The 19377-nt window shown below is 42.0% G+C and overlaps 1 protein-coding gene across 1 annotated transcript in view; it reads right to left on the reverse strand.

Moving 5' to 3' along the window:
• MAST2 (microtubule associated serine/threonine kinase 2) overlaps positions 1 to 19377 on the reverse strand; it is a 200870-nt gene that overhangs the window by 19851 nt on the left and 161642 nt on the right. Inside the window, exons 12-21 of the mRNA XM_034063620.1 lie at positions 16628 to 16760; positions 14924 to 14985; positions 14210 to 14295; positions 11435 to 11643; positions 10169 to 10307; positions 9194 to 9326; positions 7702 to 7867; positions 6557 to 6658; positions 2383 to 2505; positions 87 to 196 (exon numbers count right to left, since the gene is read on the reverse strand). Of these exons, the coding sequence (XP_033919511.1) occupies positions 87 to 196; positions 2383 to 2505; positions 6557 to 6658; positions 7702 to 7867; positions 9194 to 9326; positions 10169 to 10307; positions 11435 to 11643; positions 14210 to 14295; positions 14924 to 14985; positions 16628 to 16760 (1263 nt within the window). The remainder of the gene's footprint in view (positions 1 to 86; positions 197 to 2382; positions 2506 to 6556; positions 6659 to 7701; positions 7868 to 9193; positions 9327 to 10168; positions 10308 to 11434; positions 11644 to 14209; positions 14296 to 14923; positions 14986 to 16627; positions 16761 to 19377) is intronic.

Consider the following 19377-nt stretch of genomic DNA (forward strand, 5'->3'; position numbering starts at 1 on the left):
AACACCGTGCAATCCCCAAACATATCAACTGTATGACTAAAATCTACCTCAAATGAAGCAGTGAAGCTGTGTCAGCACGCTCCTACCTTGCTGAACCTTGGCGAGCATGAGGAAAACTGCCGAATTTCCACATGATCATCATCATTAGTGTCCTCCTCTTCTTCTGAATCCAGGTGTTGGTACCGTTCTGACCGGGCTGTGAACAAGGCATGGCACATGTCATCAGTGCAAGGACTGGTGGTAACTCTCACCCATCAAGCATTCCTACTTGTCTGTTTACCAAGAACTTTGCTCATACACCATGCAGGTCATTTTCCTTAATAACAAAACATACCCAGCCAGTTTTGCTCATTCTGTAGTTAGCAGTGCAGAATACCTCCTTGCTACTGAATTTATCTTATATCATCATCTGTATCAGATTCTAAAAGCAGCTGGTACTCAGCAGGTGTCTAACCTTGCAGACCCTTTGTGGTAGGGATATTTCTTCTCTACAGCAAACAATCATATGGAAGGAAACACTGAAAACAATTCACTGTTCCAGTTTCCGATAGACAGCTTTTTGACTGCACAAGGTCTGTCCTGCAACCAAGCTCTCTTTAACAACATACAAATATTTACCCCCTAAAATATTTCCTCTTCCCTCTCCTACAACCAGCAAAAGGATAAGGTTTTGTTAAAGAAAATAGGCAAGCAGCCAAGATGCAAAGCTATTTTTTACTGCAAAAATCTCAACTGCCTCCTAAAAGAGATTTTGTGCTTTGAGATTTGCAGCACTGGATTTCTAAGCCAGCCACACTGGATTTTGAAGGGTGAGTGTTAATAAGTTTGGCTATAGAAGGCTGATAGCTATACTGAGCCAAATTTGCTGCACTGTATCAGCCAGAAAGCTACTTCTATAAATTGTAAATTTTCCTGCATTAGGGTTTATAACAGCAACACCAACTCTTATCAGTGTCCGTGTGAGATATTCCCTGATGTCAGAATTCCAGCCTTCATAAAGGACTCACATCAAAGGCACCCTGATAACCTGCTGAGCATGCCTGGGTACTTGGGGAGTTTGCCATCATTCCCACTTGACAGACCCAGTGATTTGCACCACTGAACATTACGTGGTGCTTTTACCCAGCAGGAACCACTCACAGCTACTGCATTGTGCTTCTCCCAATGACTGACCCAACGCAGTGTCCAGAGCTCAAGTTTCAGTGTCCAGTAAGTCCAGTTAGTGGTGGGAACACACCATCACCTTGGTTCCTACATGTATGTGGTACCAATACAACCTCAGTCTATGCAAATCACACCTCAGCCCCTCTGCACAGCTTGACTCAGATTGCTCTCTGCAGCAACTACATGGAGACTTATCAAATTATCTTTCTCTCCATCCTATTCCCCAACTGGAAGAGCACTATCTAACCAGGATCACTGCTTCTGCAGTGTGGCAGCAGAGGGCTTGGAGGCAGGCTGCTTTCTCCCTCTCTCCCTGAGCACAGCACAGGAGCAAAGAAACACAGATGCGCTTCACATGGAGTTACCCAGTCTCATGGCTCTAGGAGAAGGATGGAAGAGATGCCACTGAAGTAAGGCAGAAGTTTCCACAGTTCAGGGAACTGTCCTGCAGCTGGAGTTGGGGAGAGACCCCTGCCTTGACCAGTGATAAGCCCAAGCCCTTTCCACCTGCTCAGCTCCCAAAGCCAAATGAGGAAAGCTGGGAGACAGAAGCTGTGGGCACAGAGACCTCTCCATCCCTCACAAGACACTCCTCCCTCCTCTCCCAAGAGCACTGACTGTCTGGTCCTTATCTGGAAATACCAGGAATCCTACATAGCACGGATACCACGGCAGTTCCCAGACATCTATACACACCAGACAGGCACTTCACTTCATATCTCATTAGAGTTAGTAACACTAAAATAAGGTGATACACTTGCAGTGAAAATAATTGAAATTACTTCAAATAAGAATTATCCCTACATATTTGTCTGCAAGGGTTAGGGCCTGTTTGTTTTATTTAAAGAAATATTGGCTGAAAACAGCCACAAGGGATAGATAATAGTGCTCAATAGGTCAAGAAAGTTGCATTTACCAAATGCTTTGGAAGTATTGTAAGAAACCCAGCATAACAACTGCAGTACCTCTCACTGCAGGGCCATGGCTGGCAGGACCACAGGCACCAGTGAAAAGCCAACTGACCTCAGCAGCAGCATTTTTTCATTTAAAATTCATTTGCTTTCAAAGAAACCTTACCTGGCATTGAGCAGAAACCTACAAGAGCAACTTCCATCAAATGTTTCATTCCATTTCTATCAATGACTTATCCCTAATAACTTCAAAAATGAAATATGCACATAACCCAGGATGCCATTTAGGCTGAATCTTTAGCCTTACTGTCAAAATAGCTTGTGTCATCCTCAGATTCCAACTGTGGGATGAATTCAGCTTTCTGTCGAAGTAATCCATTCCAGTCCAAATCTTTAAAGAACCGATGCTGTTTCACTTCAAAGGCACTACCTGAAATAAAGCATCTTTCATTGCAGAGTATTTCTTTCAACATTTGCATAATGTGAAAAAACAAACCCTAAAAATATCAAGAGCCTAAAAGAATGTGCCCAAGTACAATTAAGTACCTGGAATCCATTTTCCAAGAACTTTGAGTAACGACTTATCCTTTTACCAAAGTGGTGATCTAGGATAAAATGGGAACAAGATTTCCTCCTTCCCACCTCCTCCTCCTGTTTAATGTCAATACGTGAGTAAACTGGCTGGAAAACAGCATCTGCTGTTACATTCCACGCGAGTGCAAGATTAAGAACTAATTAACATCTTAATTTAAAATTTCCAAGCTCTAAATACCATCTTGTTCATAGCTGAATAAAGAGCAAACTCAGAAAGCACTTAGCATGAGTGGCTCCACTGTTATGAATAAACTCATTCATGTGCTTAAAACAAGGCAGGGGCTCACCTATCTTCCTGAATTAGTATCTTTTGATATTAAGCTCAGAAGTCTGGGTACCCAGAAGGGAAAACTGGGGATTATCTGTCTACCAGCATATGCTTTTTTTTTTTTCCAAATGAAATTAACATTCATAAAAGATGCTACTGTCTTTCTTAAAAAAGAACATAGCAGAGGAAAAGAGATAAAAGGTTTGCTGAGTGCCAGTGGCACTACAAGATGCCAAGCAGAACAGCAGTCTCAGCATTACAGGTATATAAGGAATCAAAAAAATCAGTCCATCCACTCATTTCATAAGGCAAGAAACTCTACATCTTTTCCATGACAGCGACATCTTTCAAGTACATGGATTTGAAGTAAAGAGGAACATGTGAAAACCATCTGATATCATTATTAATTCATGATCTATTCAGCACCCTTGTGTGCACATGTGTTAAGTCTGCTGAATACATGTGCCTTTTGGAACTGTGCTACATCTGAGGTTTTATTTTATCCTTAAAGTGTAGTTTCCAATTGAAAATCTAAAATTCAATCACATTAAACAAATCAGCAGAACAGCCAACCTGTGCTGTGAAGTCACAGAACTGCACACATTATTTTAAAACAAGAGTGTAGCTACAGATTATTTTTGGTAACTCACTACCAGCAAACGAGAAGTGTTAGCTTGTAAATCTACAAATCTGACATTAACATAGAGAAAGATTGATGTGCACATCTGACTTTGCCAAAGAGATTATCAGTTTTTTTTTTGTATGTTTGGAGAATTCCATGGTACAAGCCTCTAGGAATGAGAAAGTCTTCATTTATTTCATTACACCCAGGAATTCACATCCATGTAGGGGATTAAGCCCCTAGTCAAAGAGAACTTCAAAGCGATCTGATTATACACTGTTCAAATGGAGACAACAACCCTCAAGCCTTTAACAGAACAGAACGAATTTGAGCAGTTATATTGCCAAGCTGATGGTGCCCCTTTCTTGTTTGCCAAACAAGACAGCAATATCTGCCTGACTCATGTACAGTTGTCCTGGTTTGAGCAGTAGCAGTCATTTTTCTCCTTCTTGGTAGCTGGTGCAGTGCTGTGTTTTGACTTTCAGGCTGAGAACGGTTGCTGATAACAAGTATGTTTTGAGTTACTGCTCAAATGTTTGGTTTGTCCAAGGCCTTTTTCTGAGCTCATGCTCTGCCAGGGAGGAGGGAAGGCCAGGAGGAAGGAGAGACAGGACACCTGACCCAGGCTGGCCAAAGAGGTATTCCATACCATAGCACGTCATACCCAGGATGTAACTGGGAGAAACCCGGAAGGGCTGGAGCTCTGGGGGGATGGAGGAGGTATCGGTCGGTGCTCGGTCAGGCAGGGTGGGGTGAGTTATGGGTCAATGGCTGGTGAGGTGTTGTATTCTCTTCACTTGTTGTTTGCTTTATCATTATTATTAGTAGTAGTAGTAGCAGTAGTGATTTGTGTTATACCTTAGCCATTAAACTGTGCTTATCTCAACCCGTGGGGGCTACATTCTTTGGCTTCTCCTTCCTAACTCTCTGGGAGTTGGGGGAGCAAAAGGGGGGGAGTGAGTGAACGAGCTGTGTGTGGACTTTGTTTAAACCACGACAGTTCTTTTTTGGCGCCCAATGTGGGGCCCGAGGGGTTGAGATAACAACAGATCTGACAGGATTTATAGTCTCTTGTCACAATGCTGATTTATTGGCTCTCAGAGTTTTTTCTCTGGATCTCACAGTTTCAGGATTTTGCCAGGTACTTTGAGTATGGATTAGATGTATTTGTGTTTATCAATCATGGGGCTTGGGCTAAAGTTTTTGTTTCACTTTACTTTACGGCAATGACTTGTAACACGGGGGGACTCCGGCAGCAGGGGGGGATGGTCATGGCCATGGACTTGGACTTGTACCAGGCCGTCCCGCTGCTCTTTGCTGTCCTTGCCCTTGTCCTCGCCTCCATCTGCGTGAGGCTGCGTGAAGCCGGGAAGGAGCGGCCCTGGGAGCCGGCGGCAGCAGCTGAAGCTGCCAGGGAGAGCAGCCCAGGGAACCAAGCGGCAGTAGCAGAGCAGTGGGGGGAGGTGGCGGAAGAGCAGAAAGAGGGGGTAGCTGAGCAGCAGGAGCAGGCGCCGGAAGAGCTGAGTCCCGCGGCCGTTCCCAACCCCGCGACGGCCGAGAGTATTCCCCGGAAGTTGCCTGCCGAGCCCCAGCAGGATGCAGGAGACCACGCAGCACTTCCCAGCAAGGCAGAGGAGGAAGATCCAGACTCGGGAGAAGAGAAGCTGATGGTGGGAGAGCTGGCAAGCAGGGCAGCTACATCAGCCCCAGTGACAAGTGCAGCAGCAGCAGCAGCTGAGAGTTCTGACAGTTTTGAATGGCTTTTGGGTGCCCTTGGGACCTGCCTGCTGATTGTGATAGGGATCAGCATGGTGACACATACACAGAGTGTGTTCTACCCACAACCATTTTGTCTGATCCCAAAAGTTAAGCATAGTCAGGTTTGGGTCTTGTCTAGGGTTAGACAAGGATATAGGGGCACCAGGAAACTGTCCCCAAGGCTGGACAGTCATGAGTGGCAGGGCATGTGGGACAGTATGGCCAAGTATCTGGTTCACTGGACCTCTCCAGTGCTTTGGAAGCATTGGAGATGGAAGGCAGCTGTATGGAGTCCCCAGCAGCAAGCTGTAGAACTGCTGAAGGGGACGGTGAATGATTTTGAGCCTGGTGGGCCCAGATACTTCAGGCCATCAGTCCAGAGATGCAACATAGAGATTGACTCACGATCGAGGGGTGATGGTATATTGAAAAAGTGGGATCTGAGCATGACGTGAATGGTATGGAATAAGGGGTGGATAATGTCCTGGTTTGAGCAGTAGCAGTCATTTTTTCCTCCTTCTTGGTAGCTGGTGCAGTGCTGTGTTTTGACTTTCAGGCTGAGAACTGTTCCTGATAGCAAGTATGTTTTGAGTTACTGCTCAAATGTTTGGTTTGTCCAAGGCCTTTTTCTGAGCTCATGCTCTGCCAGGGAGGAGGGGAGGCCGGGAGGAAGGAGGGACAGGACACCTGACCCAGGCTGGCCAAAGAGGTATTCCATACCATAGCACGTCATACCCAGGATGTAACTGGGAGAAACCCGGAAGGGCTGGAGCTCTGGGGGGATGGAGGAGGTATCGGTCGGTGCTCAGTTGGGCAGGGTGGGGTGAGTTATGGGTCGGTGGCTGGTGAGGTGTTGTATTCTCTTCACTTGTTATTGGCTTTATCATTATTATTAGTAGTAGTAGTAGCAGGAGTGGTTTGTGTTATACCTTAGCCATTAAACTGTGCTTATCTCAACCCGTGGGGGCTACATTCTTTGGATTCTCCTTCCTAACTCTCCGGGAATTGGGGGAGCAAAAGTGGGGGGAATGAGTGAACGAGCTGTGTGGACTTGGTTTAAACAACGACAACAGTCTACACTAATTCTCAGAGCTTCATCACACAAGATTCATTGAGGCCAGTACAAACGGTTTCCCAGTTCGAGATGAGCATTTTTCAGCATGGGTCAGTATGCATCACTGGCAAGGTAGATTCTTTTCCTCCTTCTGGATAACACTTTCCTATGCACAAGGTTCCTACCTGTTCCCATTCTTTCCAAAGGATTTTGGCGAAGCAGCTTAGAAATGAGGTCCTGAGCATCTGGTGGCAGTGCATCATCACCTTCTGGCCAGGCAATTTCATCTGGAGACAAAAAGAGACTTGACATTTTCTACCAGTTTCACGACTGATTTGAATAACCGTTCACAAGCCTGTACCTTAAAATGCAGTGCTCAAGTACTGCCCAAGCATCGCAAATACCCTGAATTCAGCAGCTTGCATACTTAATATAATTCAAGCACTGACATTTTCCAAAATGCATAAAATTCAGCATCAGCTAAAGCTGCTGTCAATCAAAGCAGTGCTAGTAGAGAAAAAAAGCAGTAAGAACTCTATTAATAAAGTATGAAATGGGACTTCCATGACGATCCATAAACAAAGACACTGACAATACTACAGCTGTATCTTGTGCCTGCACATTCCAAGCTTGTTATACTTGGAACAGAGAAAACAATTCACAGGTAACAATTCCATGCATCATATTCAGCTCTTTGCTGAGATTCGCTTTTTACAAAGGACATTTGCCAATGTGTTAAAAATTTACTGTTTCAGAAAGTATTCCCAATAGGAAATGTTTCCACTGGCGTATTCACTGAGAGAACACAAAGCAATCATTTGTCCAGCTCCAAGCAGGAGAGAGGTTTAAAAAGCCACAAGATGTGAAGGTACTGAGTACAACAGCTTCAATGTGTTTTGCTTAGACCTCCCTTTTTATTTTGTCTATACACCAATTACAAATAGACTGGCATTTGCATCTAGAGAAGAAATAACCAAAATCAGGCTGAATTACACCAGTTGGCGACTGCTCCTTTCATATTCTCCATCATTTAAGCTAAAAGATGGGATGGAAAACATCCTCAAATACTCTTCCCCAACCTCACAAGCATCTGCGTGACTCCCACACTGCACAATGAAAGAGCTATCTAGGCAAGACATTAAGGAACTCAACAACTCTTGATAGCTGAAATCAGACAGAAGCTACTTTGACACAGAAACATAAATGTTTCAAAATTAAAAGCCATTATTTTATATCTAGTCCTTTCTGACTAAACTGTGGATCCTTGGTATTTTCGAGGTATTTTCACAGCACATTCTGAACCCCCATCAGAGACAGAACAGAAACATACCACTAATCACTTGTCCAAACAGCTCTTCAGGTGTGTCCCCAAAGAAAGGAACACAGCCAACCAGAAACTCATACAGAATAACTCCCATGGCCCACCAGTCCACAGGCTTCCCATAGCCCTGGCGCAGGATCACTTCTGGTGCAATGTATTCTGGAGTACCACAGACCTCAAGAGAAACACAAGAAAGCAATTAACTTAAAACCTGCCAAATTCACATCAAGGTTTATTCTTGTCTTTTCTCTTTCCCCCTCTAGAGCACTACAAGGAAGTTATTAATGTTCTGCCACTAACCACTTTATGCTGTGAACTACCTTCCATGGAGCAAGGGTCTGTATTTGGGGAACACATTACCTACACATAAATGATATCACATAATATGAAATGTTCCTTGTGTGGACATGCCAGCTAAGGAGTTTTTTGGTGCACGTACAGTAAAGCATATGGGAAAAATGCACATTCTGTGTGTACAGGTCTGTCTGCTTGACGGATGTCTACTGGCACAGCCACAGCTACAAGGAACTCAGTTTTGACAAACCTCTCGCATCTCTGTGCTAGCAGAACCTAGCTTCACAGATGCAGGATTAGCAGCACAGCATGATTCCACACTCCAGCATTTAAACCTGGGAGGTAACTCTGGCAGAGACAAAGACTAAGGAAATCATATTGGAAGGTCTAAGTTGCCTGAGTCTGAGAAGCAGCAACAATAGAGTTGTAACACTGCAAAGTGCAAGACCACGATCTTGTGACCAAAGTCATTCTGCCAGAAAAAGAAGCAAAGGCAAAAATACCACAGGGTAATTATGAATTAATAGTTGGCACAGCTAAGAAAGAAAATTCAGCTGTGATCTGAGGTATTTTCAGAGGAGGGAAGTATTTTTATACCATTATACAAGGCATGGTGAGCCTGCATCCAGAACAGTATAGCTCCTGCCAACTAAGGCCAGAAAATAGCAACTCAAGCTGAAGGAGGGGCACAGAAGTGCTGTTCATTCATCAAAGGAAAATCTGTCTTGTTACCAAGAAGAGTTTTGCTGGTTAAGCCTAGCAAAATGGAGACTTAGGAGAAAAATGACCCTCAGTAAATATCATGGGGGTAAACCCCACTGTTTAAGCCATCAGACAAAATCACAAGAAACATACAGGAACTTGCCATGAACTCTCTAAGCACCAGAAGGGGGAGACCGTGGAACAACCTTCCAGCAAAATTTGTGCTATGCCTCTAAATCAACGTCTGTTCACACCTGCACTGCTGCCTGGGCCACACTTTCAATATCTTAAACTAGAAGCTGAGGTGCACCACTCCAAAACGTGAAGTTGAAATACCAAAAGATGCCAGTTTACGCACAAACGAGAACAGACTTGTGTCTTCTTCTCCTACTCTACAACACAGAGCACAGCATCAAGGCAGAGAGGAAGTGCTATAAAATCCCATTCTAACCCAAGAGAATCTTGCATCTGATCCCACATCAACAGACAAAATTTTTCAGCTTACCTGCTTGTCCAGGAATTCCCTGGTATCCTTCTCAATGTGTCCCTCGTAAAGATTAGTTGTAAGACTCATTAACCCAATTTTAGACAGTCCAAAATCTGTTAGTTTAATGTGACCCATGGAAGTTATCAGGAGACTAGAAGAGAAGCAGCAAAATAATCCAACATTCAATTAATCGTTTCCCAAAAGCAATTTTAAAAAAAGAACATAGGATAATGCTAAGAAAGTTCTCAGTGTTACATCTCCATCAAACACGTGGAAGGAACCTCCTATTAGCTATAGGCAGACTACACCTCCTGCCATAATTTCATCAGTGTAGCAACAGCTTTGAAATATCTGAAGACATTCTTCCCACCCTTTCTCAGCATCTATCTGGTTCTACATCAGTAACAAGAGACTCCATAAAATCTCCTACGTGTCAGATGCCACTGAAGATCTCTGCTGTCTCTAGCCCCCATGTCCTCTACCCTATGGAGAGAGACCCTAAAGAACCATCTCTTTTCCAGAGGAGGGCCATGAGGATGATCAGGGGACTGGAGAACCTCCTGTATGAAGACAGGTTGATAAAGTTGGGGCTGCTCAGCCTGGAGAAGAGAAGGCTGCTTGGAGACCTCATAGCAGCCTTCCAGTATCTGAAGGGGGCCTACAGGGATGCTGGGGAGGGACTATTCATTAGGGACTGTAGTGACAGGACAAAGGGTAATCAGTTAAAACTTAAACAGGGGAAGTTTAGACTGGATATAAGGAAAAAGTTCTTTACTGTTAGGGTGGTGAGGCTCTGGAATGGGTTGACCAAGGAAGCTGTGAATGCTCCATCCCTGGCAGTGTTCAAGGCCAGGCTGAACAGAGCCTTGGGTGACATGGTTTAGTGTGAGGTGTCCCTGCTCACAGCAGGGGGGTTGGAACTGGATGATCTTTAGGTCCTTTCCAACCCTAACTATTCTATGATTCTATGATTCTGAAGAGCTAACGACTTACTTATCAGGTTTCAGGTCACGGTGAACAATCCCATAATTGTGTAGGTACTCCAGTGCCAGAACAGTCTCAGCAAAATACATCCTCGCCATATCGACAGGTAGTGCACCAATGTTCTTGAGAAGTGTGGCACAATCACCTCCTAAGAAAAAAGTTGAAAATATGGCACAGTGAAAGAACAGTCATGAGGTTCGATCTCAGCTCTCTCAGCCTGAATTCTAAAGCTCTCTGTACCTTCCGTCTTGAGCTTTGTATAAATACTAAAATCTTAGGAAAATCTAGATCCATGTATGTTGGGCATCCTTGCTCAAGAACTGTACAGATGCCATTTCCAAACCAGTAAGCAAGCCTTGAAGAAAGGGCAGTGCATGACTGTCTGGCCTCTATAAATTTCTTTGCTCCCCATCACTGAGACACATACTACTTCTGATATACAAGCTTCTTCAAATAGTAAGTAAACACCTCTACAACTACTAATTGGCTCTCCCTACGCACGGGGAGGCAGCCTTGCCTTTGAACACAGTGAGAGTCATGAAAATAAGTCTGTGGGTGCCTGATTCAAGCTTCTTAAGGAACACTGCCCACACATTTCATTTGACCTTCATCTCTACTTACAAATAGAAATCCATATTAAAAATTTTTATGCCAACATGTCTGTTTTCATTCCACTAATTTATCTGAGAGAGCACTGATACAATAACTACAAGCTCCTTTCTTCTAAACATTCAGCCAAGCAAGGCAGGCATAAGAAATTAATCCTATCCACCAGTGGAAATACATTGCTTACAGTAAGATACAGAGATAAAATAAAATCAGATAATATTCCAAAGAATAAGCAAAACAAACAAAAAACCCCAGCATGAAATAGCACTGCAATTTAAATAAGGCTGCTCAAGAATAAAGGCTATGTTGCTTGGTGATGTTTCTTAACTGCTTTTTTTCTACCTGCAACACCAAGCAAACATTCTATGGATCTAGCCCTGCCATCCCACAGGAGAGAGAGAGGACTGTAAAGTCCATGCTTACTTCTGACCCCAGCATTGTAGCTTTACGCTTCCTCAGCTGCACTGCAATCATGTTGTATGAGACACAGAGATTCACAAATGGAGTATCTCCTTATGCTAAACTGTACTGGTGGTAGAATGAGGCATTTCACTGGCTCAGTCCAAAGCAATCCATATGCTCCTGCCTGAAAGGGCATCACAACTTCCCCTGCAACTGCAGGGCTGACAGAGGTCCCTTTGCAGGTGCATACAGTGACAACCATACCTTCCACGTACTCCATAACCATGCACAAGTGGCGTTTGGTCTCAAAGGAGCAGAACATGCTGACCACAAAGGGGTTCTCAGCAAAAGTCAAGATATCTCTCTCCACAAAAGCCTGCTGGATCTGGTTCCTCAAGATCAGGTTCTGTTTGTTGATCTTCTTCATGGCAAAACGCTGACGGGTGGTCTTGTGTCGCACGAGATACACGGCTCTAGAAAACCACATACCAAGAGGAAAAGTTCTGGTTTCAGTTTAAACTTGTTTGTGGTTGGGTTATTTTTTTTGTTTGCTTGTTGGTTGGTTGGTTTTGTTTGGGGTAACTGCTTTGGATAGATCCTGACAGACTTATCTGCAACTCCATGCCAGTGCCAAGCTCCCTCTGAAAAGAAGGAACCTCATGATGCTTCCTTCCAGAAGCTACTCTGTCTTCTTGAACTAAGCAGCATTTTTGCTGATATGACTAATGAGGTATTTTAGACACAAATGTCACTAACTTCCTTAAGCAGCATTGCAGAGGCATGTATTTTTCAACACTACAGTCATCATTCCACTTAAAACAAATGGTCCAAAATGTATGGAATCACCACGATTTCTTTCCCAGCTCCATAAAATTAATTTGACTCAACACTGTCACCAGGGATTTCCTTCAGCAAAGTATCGGTTACATTTCTATCATTTGCAGATCATTACATTCCTGCACTTTAATAATACAGTTTGCAAATAAAATTTTCATCCAGTTTGCCTGCCTTATTGAATTAGTACTTGTTTCCTTTTCTCCGGAGTACATTACATTTAACACGGTATTGTGCCCTACCAGCAGCTGACTATAAAATACACCCAGGATAAAGACAGACATGAATAACAGCAAAACAACCACTTCTCTCCCCTCTTTTAAGCCAAGTTACATTTAATGGGGTCTGTGCAGAAATACGACAGAAGAGATATAAAATCTTCTTGTCCAACAATATGGCTCTTTGACAAGCTCCATTGTGTGTCTTCACTGACTAAAAAATGTGCTTCCACTTTTCTCACATATAACTTCAAAACAAATGAGTTGCTGTTAACTAGGTAGCCACTTCAACAAACCACTCAAGCACATGCTCAAGTTTTGCTGTTATGACCTACTGAATATCACCGCTTTTCAGTTGCAGCCTAATGATTTCCCTGGTAAGGATTTATGAATTGCAGAGAGTCAAAGAAACATCTTTAAAATTCTGCATAGGTTTGTATGAGCAGTTAAAATTTTAACCAATCGCCCTCATATTGGGTTCTTCAATGGATAATAAAATCTAATGGCATTTTTACTGTATTAATTCTCAGAGCAGATTTGCGCCAATGTAATTCTAGTATCTGAAGTGCTTATGAACAGCCACATTACATATAAAAGCTGAATATATGGAAGAAGAGAAAAGCACGAGTTATTTCTCTCTCAATATTCTTGTTGTTTCAATGAATCATCAATGAAACATCAATAATATTTTCAACTACAGAAGGCTCACTCATTGAGCCTTCAACCAAATACAAACTACAAGGACTTAACCAAACAGCATCAAAGGAAATGCAGACTGGCTTAGTAAGCAATAAGGAAATTGGTACAGAATTATTTTCTTAGACCTTGGAACTACATTTTTTTTACTATTACTTAAGGATCTCACAATAAACTAAGTAATAATATTTTTACTAGAGACAATGTTTAGGGAAAAGGTTTTTGTCACCTCAAGCTAAGGAACTGAAGTGTCTGTATCTTACCTACCAGCATTCTTCATAAAGAAACATTGCAGAAATAGTTCCTGGGAAAACATTCTTAAGGACACAGCCTGGAAGGGCTACAGAAAACTTGCACCACAGAAGGATTAGGAATATCATACTCTGAATTCTTTAATGTAAGGTGTCCTGGTTTGAGCAGTAGCAGTCATTTTTCTCCTTCTTGGTAGCTGGTGCAGTGCTGTGTTTTGACTTTCGGGCTGAGAACAGTTGCTGATAGCAAATATGTTTTGAGTTACTGCTCAAATGTTTGGCTTGTCCAAGGCCTTTTCTGAGCTCATGCCCTGCCAGGGAGGAGGGGAGGCCGGGAGGAAGGAGAGACAGGACACCTGACCCAGGCTAGCCAAAGAGGTATTCCATACCATAGCATGTCATACCCAGGATGTAACCGGGAGAGACCCGGAAGGGCTGGAACTCTGGCGGGATGGAGGAGGTATCGGTCGATGCTCGGTCAGGCAGGGTGGGGTGAGTTATGGATCGGTGGCTGGTGAGGTGTTGTATTCTCTTCACTTGTTATTGGCGTTATCATTATTGTTTGTAGTAGTAGTAGCAGTAGTGATTTGTTATTAAACTGTGCTTATCTCAACCCATGGGGGCTACATTCTTTGGATTCTCCTTCCCAACTCTCCGGGAGTTGGGGGGAGCAAAAGGGGGGGAGTGGGTGAATGAGCTGTGTGGACTTGGTTTTAAACCACGACATAAGGCAACTAATTTTTCCAAAAGGTTCCTGAGCTGGAAGCTGTGTCTCAGTTCAACACAATATAAGGACTCCACAGCCAGGAATTATGTCCAGTACAGGGGCTATTGTCTGAGAAACCCTGAGAACGTACAAGAAAGGGTACCTCCCGGAAGAATGCAGAAGACATCAGAAGTGTGGGATCTGTTTAAGACCCAAGCAAAATTCATTTATGCTTTGGACACAACAAAAATCAATCATTTGCAAAACATTGCTATTGCCCTTCACTGCATAGGACAATGATATTTTCTTCTGATGCAAAGTGTAAAAGCCTTACCCATAAGCACCATTACTGATGAGTTTAATAGTTTCAAACTCTTCTTCAGATGGAGTTTTCTTTGATTGGACAGAGGCCCCACGGCTCTGGGGAAAGAAGAAAATGGAAATCAGGAGCAGGAATTACTTCATTCTATACATCACTTTTTTGTCCTTTTCTTCTTTAAGCAGCATTCACCCAATCTCAACACATAACTAAACATCTGGATATACCTCTAACTGCCTGTCTCTCTAGTACCCTTGCAGATTATCTCATAAATTATTAGCACCAAAAGTCAGTGGACCATAAGATTCAGGCCTTTCCTCAACATTACATTTTAAAAGACAATAAACAACTAAGGATCCTTAAAACCTAGAGGTTATAGAATTAAATTGCTCCAGTCGTCTGTTACTAAAGTCAACTCCCTTCAAAACCCATCACATTTTACAAAAGCAGCTACAAAGAACTTCTCCAGATGTTTTTTGTTTGCAACTCAAAAAAAAATCTCCAAAACTTGATGATAATGCCTGTTTGGAACTTTGAAGGATTTCATCACCACAGTACAGAGATTTCCACCTTTTTATGAGTGTTTTAATGTGTTCTTTTAAATGTCAGCACTTGGGTTTTTTTTTTTTTAATTAAAATTACTCTGCATTATAATTAATTCTTTATTGCAGACTACTACTTTCCAGAGATAAAAAAACCTGTGCTAGACAGTGAGTATTACTGCTTTACCTCGACTGAATCATCTGTCTCAGGAGTGTCTGGGCTGTCATAGCTATTCAGCTGGGCCATTTCTGAAAAGAAAGAGGAAAGATTATTCCTAATGATCTCAATCAAACACTATTCTCTTTGTTTATACAAGACAAACAGGATTTTAAGAGGTGCTTGTAGATGATGAAGGACATTTTTCCCCTCTGTAAAAAGTCACCCCAATTATACAGGGATAACCTTTAACATCGTAGAAGCTGCAGGCAGTATTTTGTATAAAGATGAATATAATTAATTGCTCTAATTTCAGCCTGACTTATTCAAGATGGTTTCTATAATAAGTAAAAGCAATAAATGCATGTTTGGGGAAACTGCTGTCTAGTTAATATTAAAAGCTATTCCATGCATGTATGTCTGCATATAGCCTGGTGGCACCTCTGTAGTCCTGAAAAGAAAATGCATTACACTTCGAACAGCCTCCCTGCATGAAATGTGTCTGGTTCTGCAAAATGCTGAGCAGCAGCAAACTGGGAGAAAGTCAGTTTAGGCTACTCAGCTGTCTTAGGAGATGCTATAAACTTTGCAAACCCAAATCCTACAGTAACTACTAGTCTCTGAACAGACATCACTGACATTTCTGGGTGCTCTCCTTGCAAAAAGGAAATAAGGCACCTTGACATCTCCACACATTTCTAAGGAAAATTTGACTTTAGTAAGGGGAATTAATGATGGAAAGGTTCTCTCCCATGACAGGGATCAAAGGAAATTTCCCTTTAATGTCAGATTTCAACAAACGCTATTAAATTGCATTTAGCAATCTCTGGTAGAAATTTTCCCGAGGAGCTCTTCACTTGAAGTCAACCTGTCACTGTCATTCCGGTAAACACCGCAGAAGTTAAACTAGTCCTATCCAGACAACTAACTTATGCTAAAATTATACTCTCCTGAGAAAATAAAAAGTACAGTTCAATCACTGAAATATTCCACAGTAACCTCCAGTTTCTGCCACACTTTCTATTGCTGCTGAGCAAGCTCTGCATGTTCCTAAAACTTGTCATCGGATTAGCAAAGTGCCAGGCAGAAATACCGACTCACAGATTCCAAAGGTAGGATCTTTTGGGCCCCTGTACTTTTACAGCATATTCAATTTATCATATGGAATTCTGGCACCTAGCAGAGAAGCTGTTACTCTCTTCTACAGCATTACTCTCTTTTAGTTTCTCTGCTACGGGAGACATAAAAATACAACATTATCTCCACCTAAAAACTTGTACTAGTCCTGGTTTCTTCCGGAAAATCACAAATACAGTTTTCCCAGAGAGGACAACAAAGTGAGATGATAGGATACTTTCCAACCAGGCCACCAGCAGGAAGGCAGATCATTAGAGTAACAGCTAGACTTTTACTGTCCAACAGCACAGAGAAAACAGTTAAATCATAAAGCCATTTTCTAACATTGTTTCAGCTATAATACTATAACACAAGGAGACATTATTAACATCGTAAGTAAAGGATTGTCACTGTTGATGTGAGATCATCAGCCCAGCAACACTCCTTTGAGACATGGGGCTGGAAAGGACAGTCTAGAATTTGACAGCAAGTAGGAATATAAGGAAAAATGGCCTAGAAATTAAACCAATAAAACAAAAGCCTCCTTCAGCTATGCAGTGATCAGGATGTCTGGTTATCCCTTCAGCAGTTTGGAGAGTACAAAACAAGAGTTCTCACCCTCCAAGGGATCCCTGGTGAGTCCCAGCTGGCTGATAATATAACGAGGAATGTCGCATTTAATTCCTTGCCCTTCCTTGGCATGGCCTTCTGCAGCTTCTAACAAATGGTAGAACTCTTCAGGATCAAACTCCTAGAGGAAGGTGGGGAGAAAAACAGAGAGAGGTAAATGACTCAGCTTTACAATTACAAAAGTTTCTTCCCCCATATAAGAGATTCCTCGGAAACATCCGAAGTTAATTCTGGGCTCAGCAGTGATACAAAACATCTGCAGTTACACCAAGTCAATGCATTCCACTCTGCTCTGCAAAAATGGCAGACATTCACAGCCTGCTGGATGTTCACTGGCTCAGATCCGCAAATCAAAACAGGAAAAGGACTGTAGGGATTTTTCATGAACCTATAATGGACCACTGCAAAATAATGTCATGATAATTTAAGCATTGGTGTGGACACACTTCCTGATTTTGTCACATTGAGGTGTGCCAGGAAAAGGTCTGTGATGAGGATTGCAGTGCCTTCTTCTGCCACCTCCATCTGACAGGTGAGTTAAGCCAATATAAACCCTTCCTCTGTTTCCAAATGTCCCTTCTGATCAAACCATACACCCACCCAATCCTGTAACTGTCCCAAACTTAGCAACTGCTAATAAAATGGTTAATAAAATAGCAATTGCTATTTCGTCAGCAGTGAGGATTTCATTTTTTATGAGAAATGTCACAGCAGTATTTCTTGCGCTGGTCAATAGAAGATCACATTACCAACACAGTCTTGGCATACGTGATCTCTAAAGGCAAGGAAAGGCTGTAAGAAGGTGTGGCCTCTTTCACTAGACTAACAGATACACTTGGAAATAGAAGACAAGCTGTTGGCAGCAGGAGCACTTTGCTTAGAAGCACAGTCACTAGTCAACTTAAACTCTCCCCTACAAGCCTCATCATTCACCAGCAATGGGCAGCTTTGTCAAGACTCTTCAGAAATGTTCTAGTGAAATGGGAGGACAAAAGGGGAAGTTAGAGCATACAGCTGTGAGGGTATCAGGGAAGAACTGGTCTGAGTGTGGCTAGCAGCATAAGAGAAAAGAGAGCACAGAACTGTAAACAAGAAAGAGAGATTAGAGGTTGTGATGATATAAAGACATTTGAATGGTTAGAGAAACAGAAAAGACACATATTTTGACTGCTCTAAGCAATGTATACATGCTGTCACCATATATATATACATACGTAATATATATATGTATTCTAATATATATGATACAGGAAAATTATATGATACAGGTGAACGGGAAGGCATAGTCTATGGAACTGGAGATCATTTACTGGTGAATAAAGGACAAAAGAAAAAAAGTCTGGTGACAAAAATTCAAGCATACAAAAAGTTAAGAAATTAAATAAATTCCAGTTCTGTCCTCTTTTGAGCAGATTTATTTAATCATCTGAACATAGAGGAATGAATGCCACTAAAGGGAGGCAGGCGCTGTGGAAAAATAAACTGGAAAATAGAATAAATTACCTACTTTTTCCCAAAGATGGTTTCAGTGACACACAAAACATTATTATTTTCTTGAAGCTCCAGAGATTCACAAACCGTAAATGAACATTTCACAGCCCAACAGGTAATAAAAAGACTGAAGCCAAACAACTAATGTTTAATATTTAAATGCCTTCATCCCTATTACAACAATCACAATCATTACAACCACTGCCTATGCGATCAGTTACTTAACTTGCAAGGAAGAAATACGGATGAGCTTTGTCACTAAAATTAACCTGAATATTAAATACTTAGAAAAACTGTTTAGGAATTCACAAACAATTGAAACTTAAGGTTAAGCTGCAAAAGAAGTATGTGAAACAACAAAAATGACATGTAGTCGTCAAGCCATTTAAATGGTTGAATATCCTCTACTATATTTCTTGTTCTTTTATATGATAAAAGGAACATCAATATTTAATTCTTCATGTCAACAGAACACAATATATGTTTCGGAGAAAAAAAGAATGCTAGGAAGGCAATGCAGGTTAAAAAATACCCAGGAAACACTAATATACAGGTCAAAATATCTTTATACTTTGAAGTCTAGCCACTTCATTGTCAAGGTTGTCACTACATGCTTTGGAGTTCATTACTCAAATATCAATGACTTTCTGCTTCCACCTGCTCCCACTCACTTGCAGAGCATCAGGTGCAGAAGATACTGGAGGAACTTGGAGATATATTGCTTTGCAGCAAAAAGCTGGCTTGAGTTTGGAACTGCTTGCTTAGCAAAACTGCAATAAGTTTTATGTTTTCCCAGATGACGTGTTACTACTAGGGCATATACAAGCATAAATGACAATGATTAACACAAGAAATACAAACCCAATAAGCTTAAATCTGTTTCATTTCTTCACTGTTTTACTTCTAAAAACAGATTTTGAAGAAGTACTGGAAAACAACTGGAGTCACTAAACTCATCTAAATCACAAAAATAGTTTTGAAAGCCAAAGAATCCCCAGTTTAAATGGAGGTTTGCCCAGGATTTTACATGTGATCTCATGCAGACTTCTTGAACAAGTGTAGGCATCTGTAGTGCTGGCTGTACAAGACAGAGGGTCGTATTCTGGTTGTACTTCATGACTGACAGTGGTCCTCCCTGCACCACAGGGTTCACAGCAGAGCAACCCATCTGATGCAAGAGAACCCTCCAAAGTTTACTGGTTCTCAGTACTTCTGCAGGTGTTTTTAAAAGCTGGTATCATCAGAAA

This window comes from Melopsittacus undulatus, chromosome 6 (assembly GCF_012275295.1).
Source record: "Melopsittacus undulatus isolate bMelUnd1 chromosome 6, bMelUnd1.mat.Z, whole genome shotgun sequence".
In the NCBI taxonomy this organism is placed as follows: Eukaryota; Metazoa; Chordata; class Aves; order Psittaciformes; family Psittaculidae; genus Melopsittacus; species Melopsittacus undulatus.